The 13,273-nt window shown below is 37.9% G+C and overlaps 1 protein-coding gene across 3 annotated transcripts in view; it reads right to left on the bottom strand.

Moving 5' to 3' along the window:
• Positions 1 to 1,653: 1,653 nt before the first annotated feature.
• The window catches only part of LOC101845163, a 14,164-nt gene continuing 2,544 nt past the window's right edge, over positions 1,654 to 13,273 (bottom strand). For 2 of the 3 annotated variants that reach the window (XM_005096502.2, XM_005096501.3), the window contains exons 2-4: positions 9,534 to 10,468; positions 8,280 to 8,387; positions 1,654 to 5,169 (exon numbers count right to left, since the gene is read on the bottom strand). In XM_005096502.2, coding sequence (XP_005096559.1) covers positions 3,704 to 5,169; positions 8,280 to 8,387; positions 9,534 to 10,410 — 2,451 coding nt within the window. In that variant the 5' untranslated portion in view covers positions 10,411 to 10,468 and the 3' untranslated portion in view covers positions 1,654 to 3,703. Of the gene's footprint in view, positions 5,170 to 8,279; positions 8,388 to 9,533; positions 10,469 to 13,000; positions 13,226 to 13,273 lie in introns of those variants that run through there. The other variant, XM_005096503.3, reaches the window with a different exon arrangement.

A 13,273-nucleotide genomic window follows, 5' to 3' on the forward strand; every position in this document is an offset into this window, starting at 1 on the left:
AGGGCTACAGTTGGGCCCCCTTTTGACACTGAAGAAGAAACATTAACTTTTCCTGGAAGGATGAAAAAGTTGTCTGGGTCCCTGTCAAGTTTGAACCTTGAGCTTCCACACATATTGGATGACGATATTGATTGTGTGATAGATCAAGTTTATAATCTAATGTGCCGCAGTAGTCAGTGGCTTGATTTTTCACTCCTTGATGTACAGGTAACAGATTTCTGTTTATGTGTGTAAAAATCAGAAGGTTTGTTTCATCACTGTTATTTTGGTATTTTTTTACTTTCCCTCCCGTCTCGCACAAAGCTACCAGTTGTCCATTTTCTACTGAATATTGATGCGCTGGACACGAATATCAACTTCATTTCCGTAGCAAATTAATAGTTTTTTAAATATTTGATAGTTCTTAATAGAGATAGACATGCTTTGGAACAATCGGGGGGTTCCAGGGGGCCTGCTCCCGTGGAGTAAAAGAAAATCTTAAAAATAATCGATTTGCGACAGTTGTAGTGACTTTATGTGTGATCTACAGCAAACAGTACTGCAGTTTGAGCCCCGAAGCAGTGCATCTGTGTGCAGGAGTGAAAGTAAAAATTTACCGTTGTTTTTTCTTCTTCTAAGAATATCATTCCATTAAATTGTCAGAGTATTAAGACTGAGAAAGATCCTTGGCTCATCTACTACATTGCCTTCTTGTTCCTCACACTCACACAATATGAGCTTTACCTTCAAATTAATCTACAAGTACAATGTATTACTGACTGGTACTGTTTGTGAAGCGTGCTGACAAAATGAGTTACTTCTAGCATTTAAGCCTTAAGGAAATACATCACGCTTATTTATAGATAAGTAAAGTTTTTACAATTTATAAATTATGAAATGATTACATGGCATCAATAATAGAAAATCTACAAATTTGACCCTAATTTTAATGTCGATTTTTGGCCCATGTCTTCATTCGTGGATTGTGAGAAGTAACTCATTTTGTCAGCACACCTCACACTCACATTTAGTTAAACGGGTGACCTTATTTGGGCTATAGACCTATGTACTCCACAAAAGGTAACCACCCTACAGGTAACCTAAGTTGGGCTACACTTCGCGGCATAACCAAACATCCCTTCCTCTGAACCTGCAAGGCTCATAGGTTGCAGCTCTGTCTGTAGTCTTAATATAGTTTTCCTGTTGTTGAGTAGAATCTACAGCATCTGTAGTATAATAACTAGGCTCTTTGCTGTTGTATGCAAATGATGTGAGTTTGAATCTCCAGTAGGGAAGTCATTTTATCGAGTTCCTCCGTCTGTGTGCTGGGACGAAGTATCCAACTCAGCCTGGTTTGGCCCTGACACGCAAAGTTGAGGAGTTGAAATAGCATGCCTCTTATCCTGATTGTGCAAATGGGTGCACATACAATCAGTATGTAAGTTATTGTAAGTAAAAATACCAAACAAGTAACAAATAGGTTATACAGCTGACGAGCAGAAAATCGAAAAGAACAATTATTTGAAGAAGCAACAAAGGAAGAGACGAAAAACAGGATCCACCAGCTGGGCACTTCCCTCCATGCTTGGTGAAGATTTCCAGGAGTTCTGTATAAGAAAGGGAACTATTTATGTGCGTCTTGGATTTAAAAAACAAACAGATGCAACACGCAACTTTTATACAAAAACAGAGCACATTTTATTGAAAAGCAGCAAGGACTTCGCGCAAACCACTGACGACACCATTGTCATGGCCCACTATCAAGCATCTCATTCCATACCGACTACTCTGGGTAAGGTAAGACTAAGACTCTGTTATGAGTCATATAATATATGTCACTTTTCAAAATGGCGTTTGGTGGAGTTTTACTTTATTTTAAGCTGTTGATATGCTGTTGGCTATACATAAGGTGTACTAGTTATATATCAGGGATGCCACTCAGCTTTTTTGAAAATAGCTGAAAATCCACGCGCCACTGTCTCGCAAACATATTAGTTTGAAACCCAAAGGGAGTACATAGAGAGAAATGACAAACAAACAAATATAAGCAATAGGTGTACATAGAGAGAAATGTGTGTGGGGGGGGAGGGGGGGTTGGGTTGTTTTTTTCCAACTATAGATTCTATCTCCATCTCAATACGGAATAGCGGATCAGAATCAAAATACAGGAAATGTCGGAAAAAAGCGGAAAAGTGGCATCCCTGTATATATACTACAGACAGAGTTCTGGACAGATTTACTTTTAAAGTAAAGTTAAAATGAATTACATGTGTATACATGCATATCAATATACACATGTATCAAGCATAAAAAAGCCCAGGTTTCAGAAGTGTTGAACTTTTTTTTCTCTGAAACATGAGTGAATAATTTCAAAAATTGAACAAGAAAAGCCCAATACTTCTCCCTCCACACCCCAATCTTGTTTTTCCATGCAAAGGTGGGTACAATCTATTTATTTTTTGCAAGTGAAAAAAAGCTCTACTTCATGTCTTCAAATCACTTTATTCATACATTGTGTACCGAGTGTAATGCCAACGAACACTAACAAAATGTGCTGGCCCCAAAGCTGCTGCACTAGATGATCAGGAATCTAAAAATCGTATTTCAAAGTGCTTTTATCCTTTTACTAGACCTATCTCTTGGATTTTGATGAGGCTTGCCAGTATTTTCAAAAATTGTACTCACTTAAATAAAATAAATACGTAGTAATTTCCTTTTGATGTGGTGAGGAACTTAATACGTTACAAGATTCTTATTTCCATGGTGGTCACCCATAGTTTGAATATTTGAATATTGACAGCAACATACTTCAGCTTAAGATGAGATGCTTTCCAGTAATTTGAACACATCCTCAAAAGACCATATATTACCACGGATGATGAAGACAAAAAAACGCAGGCGGATCAAGTAAGGAGCCAATACAGTATAACATGGATAGGTCGAACACAGAAGACTTGAAATCATGCATCCATCGAACGGTGCCTGCAGTCCCGTTGTTCTTCTTTATCTTTGTAAAATATCCCTCAAACTAACTAGGCCGGTCCCGACAAATTCAAGCTATCCATGTTATACTAGACTTCCTGATAACAATGAAGTGATAAAAATTATAATGATATTGGCTCATCACAGGATCACAGGGCTTACCAAGATAAAACTGCTGGGTAGGTCTACAGTACAAAAAAGGGATGAGAGGCCACCAGAGTAAGATATGGAAGGAAGTTGAGTCCTTTTAAGCTTATTTTGAAAGGGATAGAACAAAGTGAACTCAAACTGTAGTTGACAGAACGGATAGACAGAACAAAGTACAGTAAGCAAATTCTGCTATAAGTCGTATCAGAGCATGCATGAGAAAACCTTAGTCTGGATGAAAAGAATAAGAGTTAAAGATTTTTTTCAGCACTAGTATAAGGTACCCGTAACAAACTTCAATAAAAATAAATTTCTTAAGTTTTACATTGAACTCCTAATGTCAAACTAAAAGATCTGAAAAACAGAAAACTCACTCACCAAAGAAATTCCAAGTCGATAAATTCAGCTATAAGAACAGCAAAATAAAAAACACCTTAACAATACTCGTTCCACATAATAGGTACAGTTTCTTGTAAAATCAGTGACAAATTCAGATCTAACAGAGATACATGTAAGCTGTTTTTTAAATGTTTATATTTGAGTGTGACATGTTACATATATATAAGTTCAACATCCTGGCAAAATAAAACCTATTTCACATTACAGAATTCAATGGAAAAGGAGATTCATCATTAGCATCAGCTTCCACTTGGTCTTCTAAGGCAGTGGCCTCTGCAATGGAAGCTACAGCGTTTTGCAGATCTGTAGAGTACTCGTCAGTGAGTGCTGTAAAAGCCGAACTGCTTGACGAAAAGGATATTTGTGATCCATGCATTTTCTGCGGTGGGCAGGGAGTACCAAATACAGCACTGGGTAAGATGGAGTCCAAGTTTTCACAAACTGAAGTCTGCAGTAAAGCTTCAGACATATTCACAACAGGGTGCAACGAGTTTGAATTTGTAGCAATAGAAGATGTCATGAAATTTGACAGTATTGGTGAAGGTGGATTGGCCGCTTTGGTTAAAACCCTGGAATTAGAATCAGCATGTTGTTCTTGATGAGACCCATCAAAGCTGCTCAAGTGCCCAAGGGGTAAGGTGTCTGTCTCCAAAGCCTTGGAAGTGAAGTTGGGGAAAAAAGAACCAGCTGATGGGCTGTCACTGAAGAAGTCAGGAGTTAAAGGTCTGTCCACCAGGTGAGGTGAGAAAGACGTAAACATTAAAGTGCTTGCAGACTGGCAACGGTTCAGATTAGATGGACGAGGGAAATCAGTCATGAGGTCAAACAGAGAGTCTTCTATTAGAGAATTTTCAGCATCTCCGAGATCATTAGATGTGGCAGAAAGCATTGGGTTTCTCCCTTTCTCAGAAGATGTTTGGCTTTCGAATAATTCCTTGACATGATTCATAGATGTTGGGTTTGCATGCAGTGTAGGATCCAACAATCCCTCTGAACTCGAAATCTGTTGGGACTCTCCACTGAGTATATCAGTGGCCATTTCAAGAACATCATTAGAATTCAAATCAACATCCAGTATTTCCATATCCAAGGTGTCATTTGAAACCTGCTCATTAGTAATCATAACAACATACTTCATGGGTTCCTTTATAATGTTTTCCCTGTTTTTGATCTGGTAATCTCGAGGTTTTATTTTCTCAATACTCTCATTCAAAACCCTGTAGTCAGTACAGCCATGTCTATGTACCATATGCTCTTTAGCTTTCCTCATTGTTCCAACTGATTCCCCACATATAGAACAAGAATACCCGAAGACCCCTTCATGACGCTGAATATGTTTCTTTATGCCCATAGGGTACCCTGTCTGAAAAGGACATTTTGGGCAAGAGTAAAGTTTCTCTTTCAGATGCTTTCTCCGGACATGATCAAGTACTTGTGAAGACGTGAATGCTGTGAAAGTGCACTGAACACATTTAAATTTCTTTAAGCTGCGATGCAACTTCATGTGCTTTGTCAGAGAAGACATGTGCCGGGTCTGAAAGCCACACACAGAGCAAATAAGATTCTTCTCCTTGGCGTGTTTCTGGTTCAGGTGTTTTGTGAGAGATCGGCGATAAAAGGATTTGAAGTCACAGCCCTCATGTGGACAGAAGATCATCTCTCCTGAAAAGGATTGAGAAATAAAGATATTATTCAGCTTACAAATTTAATGATAAACAAATTTCAGTTTCAGAGCAACACATAAACACAAGCATACAATATATTATATATATATGTATGAATAGGGCCAAGCAAAGTGACAAATATGAACTGACAGAAAGCTTCTCAGTGATAATAATATAATCAATCATTGTATGTCATACAATATAAATAAACATAACCACATCAAAAACAACTATCAACTGAAAGCTGATGGGGGAAAGTAGAAAATGCACTATAATTTTCGTTTTAAAATGTTAATAAATCCAACAGGATTGATATTTCTTTCTTTAAAAAAAGGTTGACTTTTAGCTTTAGTAAGAGTTTATGGCGCTTGCAACACCAATAGATAAAAAAAGAGCCAAAGATTAGAGATGTTAACAGAGAGTAACGTGCAAAGAAAATAGGAATAGGAGAGATTAAGTTGAAAGATGTTTGATAGGAAAGGAGCAAACCACACCAGAGTACCCGGAAACCACCCACAAAAAAGATTTGGAGGGTCTAAAGTATCAGGGTACTGGTACATTGTATCAACATATAAAAGCCAAACAGTAGATCTCAAATAATCAGATTGGCTATAAGAGCTGAATGTTCGGAAAAATCAACAAACAACCAATACTCAAACAAGATTTTCAATTAAAAATATGAAACTTAAGTATAAAAACAATCACATAGGCCTACAAATACAATTATTTATACTGTCAACCCTCCTCTTAACGGCCACTTATCCAAGAAAATCACCTACTGTACTAACGTCCGCTTTAAGCCGGAAAACCATAGGCACAGAAACAGAACGACACCGGGATGAAATGTGCGGTATCCCAAGTGGCAACTTCAATGTTTGAATCCATAGACATGGTGGGTATACAGCACAGCACGTTTGCGCCTTTTTGGGGGTTTTTTTTCAATGCAGTAGCAGCAAGGCACCTACCCAGTCACAACTGTCTAGAGTGCGATAAAAAAAATTTGTGGTGCAACTTATCCTCAAATATTTCTTTTAAATTAAACGGGTGAATCAACGCCATCCATACTTCGTACATCTGTTTGTATCAGTTTGTCTTAACTTAAACATTTTTATTTTTCCACAACAATCGGGACTAGATTAAAAAAACTTTTCTTCATAGATTTATTTAAAATACTATAAATCATGGGATTGTTAACAGCACCTCCCGCTTCTTACACACATTTTGCATACACACACATATATATATATAGCCTACGTCACAGCTAATCAATGGCACTTTTTAGTGGCAAAACTTGTTACAAGAAATCAATTTTATAGAGAACACATTTTTTGCACTAAAGTTTCTCAAAACATGTGTTCAATAAAGATAGTGTCGCGATAAAAAAAAAACATCACGCACATACTTTTAGAAGCGATGTTGCCGCAGCTATAAACCTTGTAAAATCTGTAGAAACCACCCACTTGGATTTTTTTATTAGTACATGTATTTTTTAAAGAATTTTCTAGAATACAGTTAACAGGTGTTTACAAAAATATTGATCTGTTAAGACAAATTGATACAGGGGAGTGTGCAAAATCTGGAAAGTCTATAGTTTAGGAAATATTTGACAATAAGTTGCGCCACGAATTTTTGACCGCACTATAGGTTCGTGAAACAAGAGCGCCCACAATGCAACATGGCATTTTCGTGGGAATAATTAGGCGCCACACCCACATTTTCTCTGCAGCAGTAGCAAAATAGCTTCTGTGTCCCATTAAAAAAGTGCCGCTGCGGTACCGCAGAACTGCTGCTGCCATCCCGCAGCCGCTCCATACTAATGGATTCAGACAATGACATTATAACTGTTTGAGCAATCTGTACTGTTCCACTGCCGTTCAGTTTCCATGCCTCTATGGATTTCCAGCTTTACTTTTCCCTATTTGCGTTTTTTTTTACATTACAAAGACACGGTCTATGACATTCACCTGTCTAAAACAATCACTTTTCTCCTCTTTAATGGGTGGTTGTCTTGAATAATTTTGTTTGTACATAATGTACATATAGGCTATGCAGGGACTTTTCTAAAGTTTTCAGCTGATTTTGGTAATTTTTTTTTGTAAATGTAAGTTTTACGCCCCTATCAATGTTAGATCATTAAGGATACACGAAGATAAGCAGCTGAAAACATACAATTCTGATAAAGTAGTACAGATGAAATTGGGACAACAACAAAAACAACAACACATGTGAAATGTCACAAAACGTCAGTGCATCATGAAGAGGAAAGTCAACAAGAGTCTGGCACAAAATAAAGAAACAGGTAGCAAGGCTATGCTCTTCCTTATTTACCTTACAGTAACAGTCAGTTAGAAAAGATAAGATAAGATAGGATAATAGAAGATACAAGTTTATTGATCTGTGTAAAAAGAAATTTATTGCAGTATGATGAATACATAATACAGGTAAATGCACTTGTCAACGCACACACTTCCTCTCATTGAACATTCTCACACTCTCTCTCCCACAAACACACGTTTACATACACAGATACGCACACACAAGCATTCATTAGACGGACATGCAAAATAGTGTTATTCTCTCACACTTGACATGACAGGGAATTAACTTTTATAACCTGTTGGTTTTTGCTTTTTAAAAAAAAACCCAAAAAACACTGACTTCTAACTGATGTCTGATATTCTGCATTTAATGGGTGATTGGTGTCAGCAATGATCTTTGCTGCTTTCACAATACTGATGTTTAAACGTTCAGTGAAAGAGAGGAGTAACTAATAATAACTTCTGTTGCTTTCCATATATATATATAACTCTGCCTAAATGCAATTGCTGTTGAAACATGATATACCAAAAGTAATTAAACTTTCAAATGTTGTAGAAAGTTTCTATTATATTTCTGTCCGTTTCAAATGAGTTTAATTTTCTATATAAAAAAAAGAATATTGCCTCTGATTGGCCTATTTCATAGCTGTTGGCCAAATGTCTGTATGAACAATGTAAAAAAAAAATTATGAGAAAAATGGTGTTCAAATTGAAGACAAAGATGAAGTCACAAATTATTAATAAAGAGCATTCTGAAATACTAAACTATGGTCCATACCACAATACTTACCGGTATGTTTCTTTTTATGCTCTTTCAGGCAGGTGAGGCTTCTCCCAATGTAGTCGCATTGTTCACATTGTAATTTGTTTTTCAGCTGTAAGGCAGTGGGATCACCATCTGAGAATACCATACAAATGGAGAGCGATAAGTTACATCATGTATATAAATTTGAGATTTGTTTTAGCAGAGGTTTTATGGCGCTCGCAACTGCATTAGGTCATATAAGCGCCAGAAGATTAGAGGTATTGCAAGAGAGTAACAAACATAAAAAAAGAAAAAGGGGAGATAAGACGATAGATCATGTTTGATAGGACAGAAGAAGCAAACCACACCAGAGCATCCGCCAACTACCCACAAATTTGAGAGTGGAGCACATTGTGGCAAATGATACAGTTACAGTACTTTTTTTACCTACCCCAGGGACGCAAGCCAGGAGATGCAATTATGACTTTTAGTAAAACAGCAGTATCAACATTCCTCTGGGAATTTAGTTTCAATCTACACAAAAGTCAAAAGTGCAAGTCTATACTACAGTGGTCTCTGGCTATTAGCATGCCCCTCTCATGACAAGAAAAGAGTGCTCTAATGCAAATGCGCTATGAAGAGAGGAGAATGATGAAGGGAAGTTGTTTTTTTTAGTAAACAAGTTTTTGTCATAAAATAGAAACCAATCCAAGACAGATCCCTGTTATGATGGAATCTCCGGACTGTTTGCTAGATAAATTCCACAAAACATGTAATACATCTGTCTAAAGCAGAAACCTTCACACTCCAGATATGGAAAGAGAAATCTCTTCCCTTAGGAGGGTTCTGACCCATCACAGATGGAAAATGCTTTTTCAGGAACTTGAAATTAAATTCCCAAGTTTGGTACCATTAGCTTTAACCTTTGTCATACAACTAGGAAAGACAGGGACGAAAGGCTGTGGTGCTAGCCGTTACCCCATCCATGTGATCCCTGAGCAATGCAAATGGTCAGGGTGGTAACTTTTCCCACTGCTTGTCTTCAAAGAGGTCAGGTGTTTCATCGATACAGAAACTTTCTTTGGTAGCTAGAAACATGAAATTTGACCACTGCCTGCCACCCTTATCATATTGATTATATCGAAAACAACTAAGCAGCATGAAAATGACTCTATCTTTTACACAAACAACAGATTTTCAAATTAGCATCAGTGCAGTTTATTGGTACTGGCACTGAATCAAAGCCTAAGAAACAATTCTCATTCTAAAAACTTAATAACGATTTAGTTACTTCCTGACCTGAATGGGCTGAAGCACAGTGTTTGTTGAATTTGTCCCTCCTGGTGAATTCTTCCCCACAAAACTGGCACAAGAAACTTTTTTGGTCCAAGCATTTCTTGCAGTGCTGATTCCATTCTGAACGCCACATGGTAGAGAAATCACACTTCACACACTTGAATGCCTGGCCATTATCATGAGCGTTCAAATGTCGCAACATAAGCCTGTCAGATTTTGTCTGATGTTGGCACAATTTGCAGCAGTAATTAGTGAAATTTCCTTCTTTTGTCAAAATGCATTCAGTAGTCAACTTTTCTTCTTCTTCTTTCAGCAACAAAGTGTGTGTGTTGATGCAAAGTTGATCATGAAATGACTCTTCCTGGTTTTTCAGAATTTTTTCATTCCCATTGGCACCACTTCCATTGCAAATATTAGAGCGGTTTTCAAAATGTACAGTGTTGTCATTTTCACTTTGACAAATGGTAACATCTACTGTAGAAATATTGTCTTGATTCATTAGCACAGGGCCACTGAAAATTTTAGTTTGGGAGCATTTGCTCTTTTGGTCCATGGGAAAATAACTAGAGCTTTCCTTCTCAGCATTTCCATTCTCAGGGATGCAAAGATCAAAAATACACTCAACCACTTCACTTGGCAATGTGGCCCACAGTTTACTTTTGATGGACTTTTGGGTCTTAGCAAAATTTTTCTTCAAATTCTTTAGAGCAAAATAATCAGCTTTGTCACAGACAAAATAATCAAAAGAAGTTTGATGCTCTTCAACATCAGGCCCTCTACACATCAGAGCATGTTGTTCAAAGGCAGGTATAATCCCAGAACTGTCTCCAAAAATCAGTCCCCTACACGTCCAGCAAACTTCACATCCAGCCATTTCCATTTCCTCTCTGATCTTCACATCTTCTATTTGAAACACAGAACCCCTAAGATCACAAAATCTGCAGACGAAAAAGGGCAAAAGATTAATACCAAGCTTTTAACTGAAAAACTTCAGCTCGTAAGCATTAGCAGTGATAAAAGTATCAAAGCGACCCATAAGACAAGTCACAAAAGGAACTTTAAACTTGAGTGATGATGTAATGGAATGAGAAAGACCAAAGGTGGAGACAAGAGGCAAAAGGCTTATTTTACATAGTGTAAAATGAATTAACTCTTTATCTCCAGCAAGCCGCTCCTTGCGGCTCACGGTCATAACTGGTGTGTCGGTGAGCTGCTGACAGCGGCTTGGGAACATTCCTTTACAATGACTTCAACATCAAATTACTTTTCGGCAATTGCCGAAAACAGGTATCTTTTATGAGGATTTCATATAAATTAGACGAAGAACAATCGAAATAGGTTCATTTGTTTTTATTTAAAGACTAATTTAGTGACATTTTCGACATTTTTAGATTTTGTATCAAAAAGGGGCCTCGGCATAGTGGGTTTACCCCCCAACGGAGATATATAAAGATTTAAAAACAAAGGATTAGCTCAGCATAGCATCCGAATTTTAACAACAAATTTATTTAATTTTAAGGGGTTATATAAATACACAAAGAGAGAAATAACATATCAAGACTTTGACTCTAATTCTGAGTTCTCCACCTAGATTTCGTTTCACTGAAAACTAGGAAAGAATGGAATGGAAGTGGAAAAATTTCTAATTCAAAATTCAAAATGAGACTCGCAGAAATGCTGACATTATAACACATTCATTGGCTATTAAACTAAATAATTTAAAGGTAAATTTTTACTTTCACTGCCGCACACAGAAGCATTGCTTTGGTGGTCAAACCGCAGACTTATTTTCTGCTGCAAATCACACATTTATTGCAACTCGAACTGTCGCAAATCAATTATTTTCTAGAAAATTTCAAACCTAACAACAGCAAAACATTTAACTATGGATTAAAACAGGGGGGGGGGGGCATGCCCTCTGAAACCCCTGCTTAGTTCAAAGCGCGGAAATTACTATGCAATTAGGCTTGGTGTGATATATTTTGGTTGAAAACCATCAAATATTTTAAACACTACATATAATTTGCAACGGAAACGAAGTCGATTGTCGTGTTCAGCAAATCAATATTAAAATGGACATCTAGTCTTAAAAATTCTAGTAGCTAGTAGCTAATTGTGAGACGGGAGGGACGGTAAAAGACTACCGATTTAAATTATTACTGTTCCAGTTCTGCCAGAATGCTATACCTTGTAATTTTTTTTTTCTTTTAAAATTAGCAATACAGTCAAACCTGCGTAAGACAGAATCGCAAGGGAGCCAGAAAAAAACTACGTCTTAGACAGGGGAATTTCGGGGGAGATGGAAGGAGGAGGTTCAAAGGCCCAGCCGGTGGGATCAAGGATTGCTTGTCCTATCAGCAAGCAGTAGTCAAAACTTCACACCTCTCAATATTTCCATCCTGTCTGATAAAGACATGCGTCAGTCTTACACACCACCAGTGCTTGCTTTTCATAGGACCACTGTTTGACCTATTAAAAACAGAAACGTTTGAACATCTTTGCTTTCACCATTAGCCCCACCTACCTGTGTAACAAGCACAGTCAACCAACGCCACCCCTCACTGCCATCATGTAACACAACGATTTGAGGAACTTTTTTGTCAGCTGGCCGTACAATCAGGGCGGCAGGCATTGTTCAAACTAATATTTAACACCTCTGGCTTATCGCTACCCAGGAAAGTTTCCGTAGTGGCTCGGTACTCGAGCACTCTCACGGGCAGTCGTGAGATTTCACACCCACACCACCTTGACCATCTGCATCACTCATGGCTCACATGACGGGGTAACATCTACCCCCAAATCGCACCCCTAACTCCCTTTCCTCGCCCAGCGGCACAGCCATGGCAATAAGTATAGAGCTGGTGGACCCAAACTTGCGAGTTTTGTTTCAAATCAGGGCTGAGCGGGCAAAGCAGGTGAAACCCTCGGAACAGAGCGAATTTTTCTTTCCGTTTCCGCGTAGGACAGGTTTCCATTTTAAACAGGTAATTAAAGAAGAATATATCAAAGGGGGAGTGGGGAAATTCCATTAAGACAGGTTTCCGTTTTATACAGGTTTCCGTTAAGGAAGGTTCGACTGTATATATTCATGGGAATCCGTGTATCATTCATAGTAATCATAGGCCTACATCTATAATTTATAATAATGATGTTTTTATTTTTACCATCCAATTTAGTCTAATAACCGCACCTTTTGAAAAAAAAAAAAAAACCTAGGGTGGCAACATTAAGTGATCAACAATGATATCTAAGGACTTCAACAAACATAATATAGAAGAGACCTAACCCTAACCCGGGCCAAACCCCTGACCCCTACCCTTAACCCCAAGGCCACCTATATTCTCACCCGAGGTGAGAATAGCTCATGATGACCCGCTATTCTCACCCCCATCCCGGTGTGGGCATGAGGCGAGGATTCCCCCCTCACCTCTCGCAGGCCAATAAAATCACCTAGGCCCCAGGTGGCTTACCACAAGTGGTCGGGAAATGAATCATGAGCGCTTGACTTGGCGTTTGTTTCCTCATGTAGGCCAACAACTGATTACCATTGCAATAGGCTTAATTAATTCTTAATATAATATCAAATTGAAATTGCCTTTTTAAAATCAGGCTATAATTTATAATTGTGAGGACCGGTAAATATCAGAGATGCATTCTTCTCTTGACATTTTGTTCTTGCATAACCATAGATCTAGATCAAGATCTAGAGTAGCTTGTTTTGTTTTTGTTTTGTTTTTTTGGGG

This window comes from Aplysia californica, unplaced genomic scaffold (assembly GCF_000002075.1).
Source record: "Aplysia californica isolate F4 #8 unplaced genomic scaffold, AplCal3.0 scaffold00130, whole genome shotgun sequence".
Lineage (NCBI taxonomy): Eukaryota > Metazoa > Mollusca > Gastropoda > Aplysiida > Aplysiidae > Aplysia > Aplysia californica.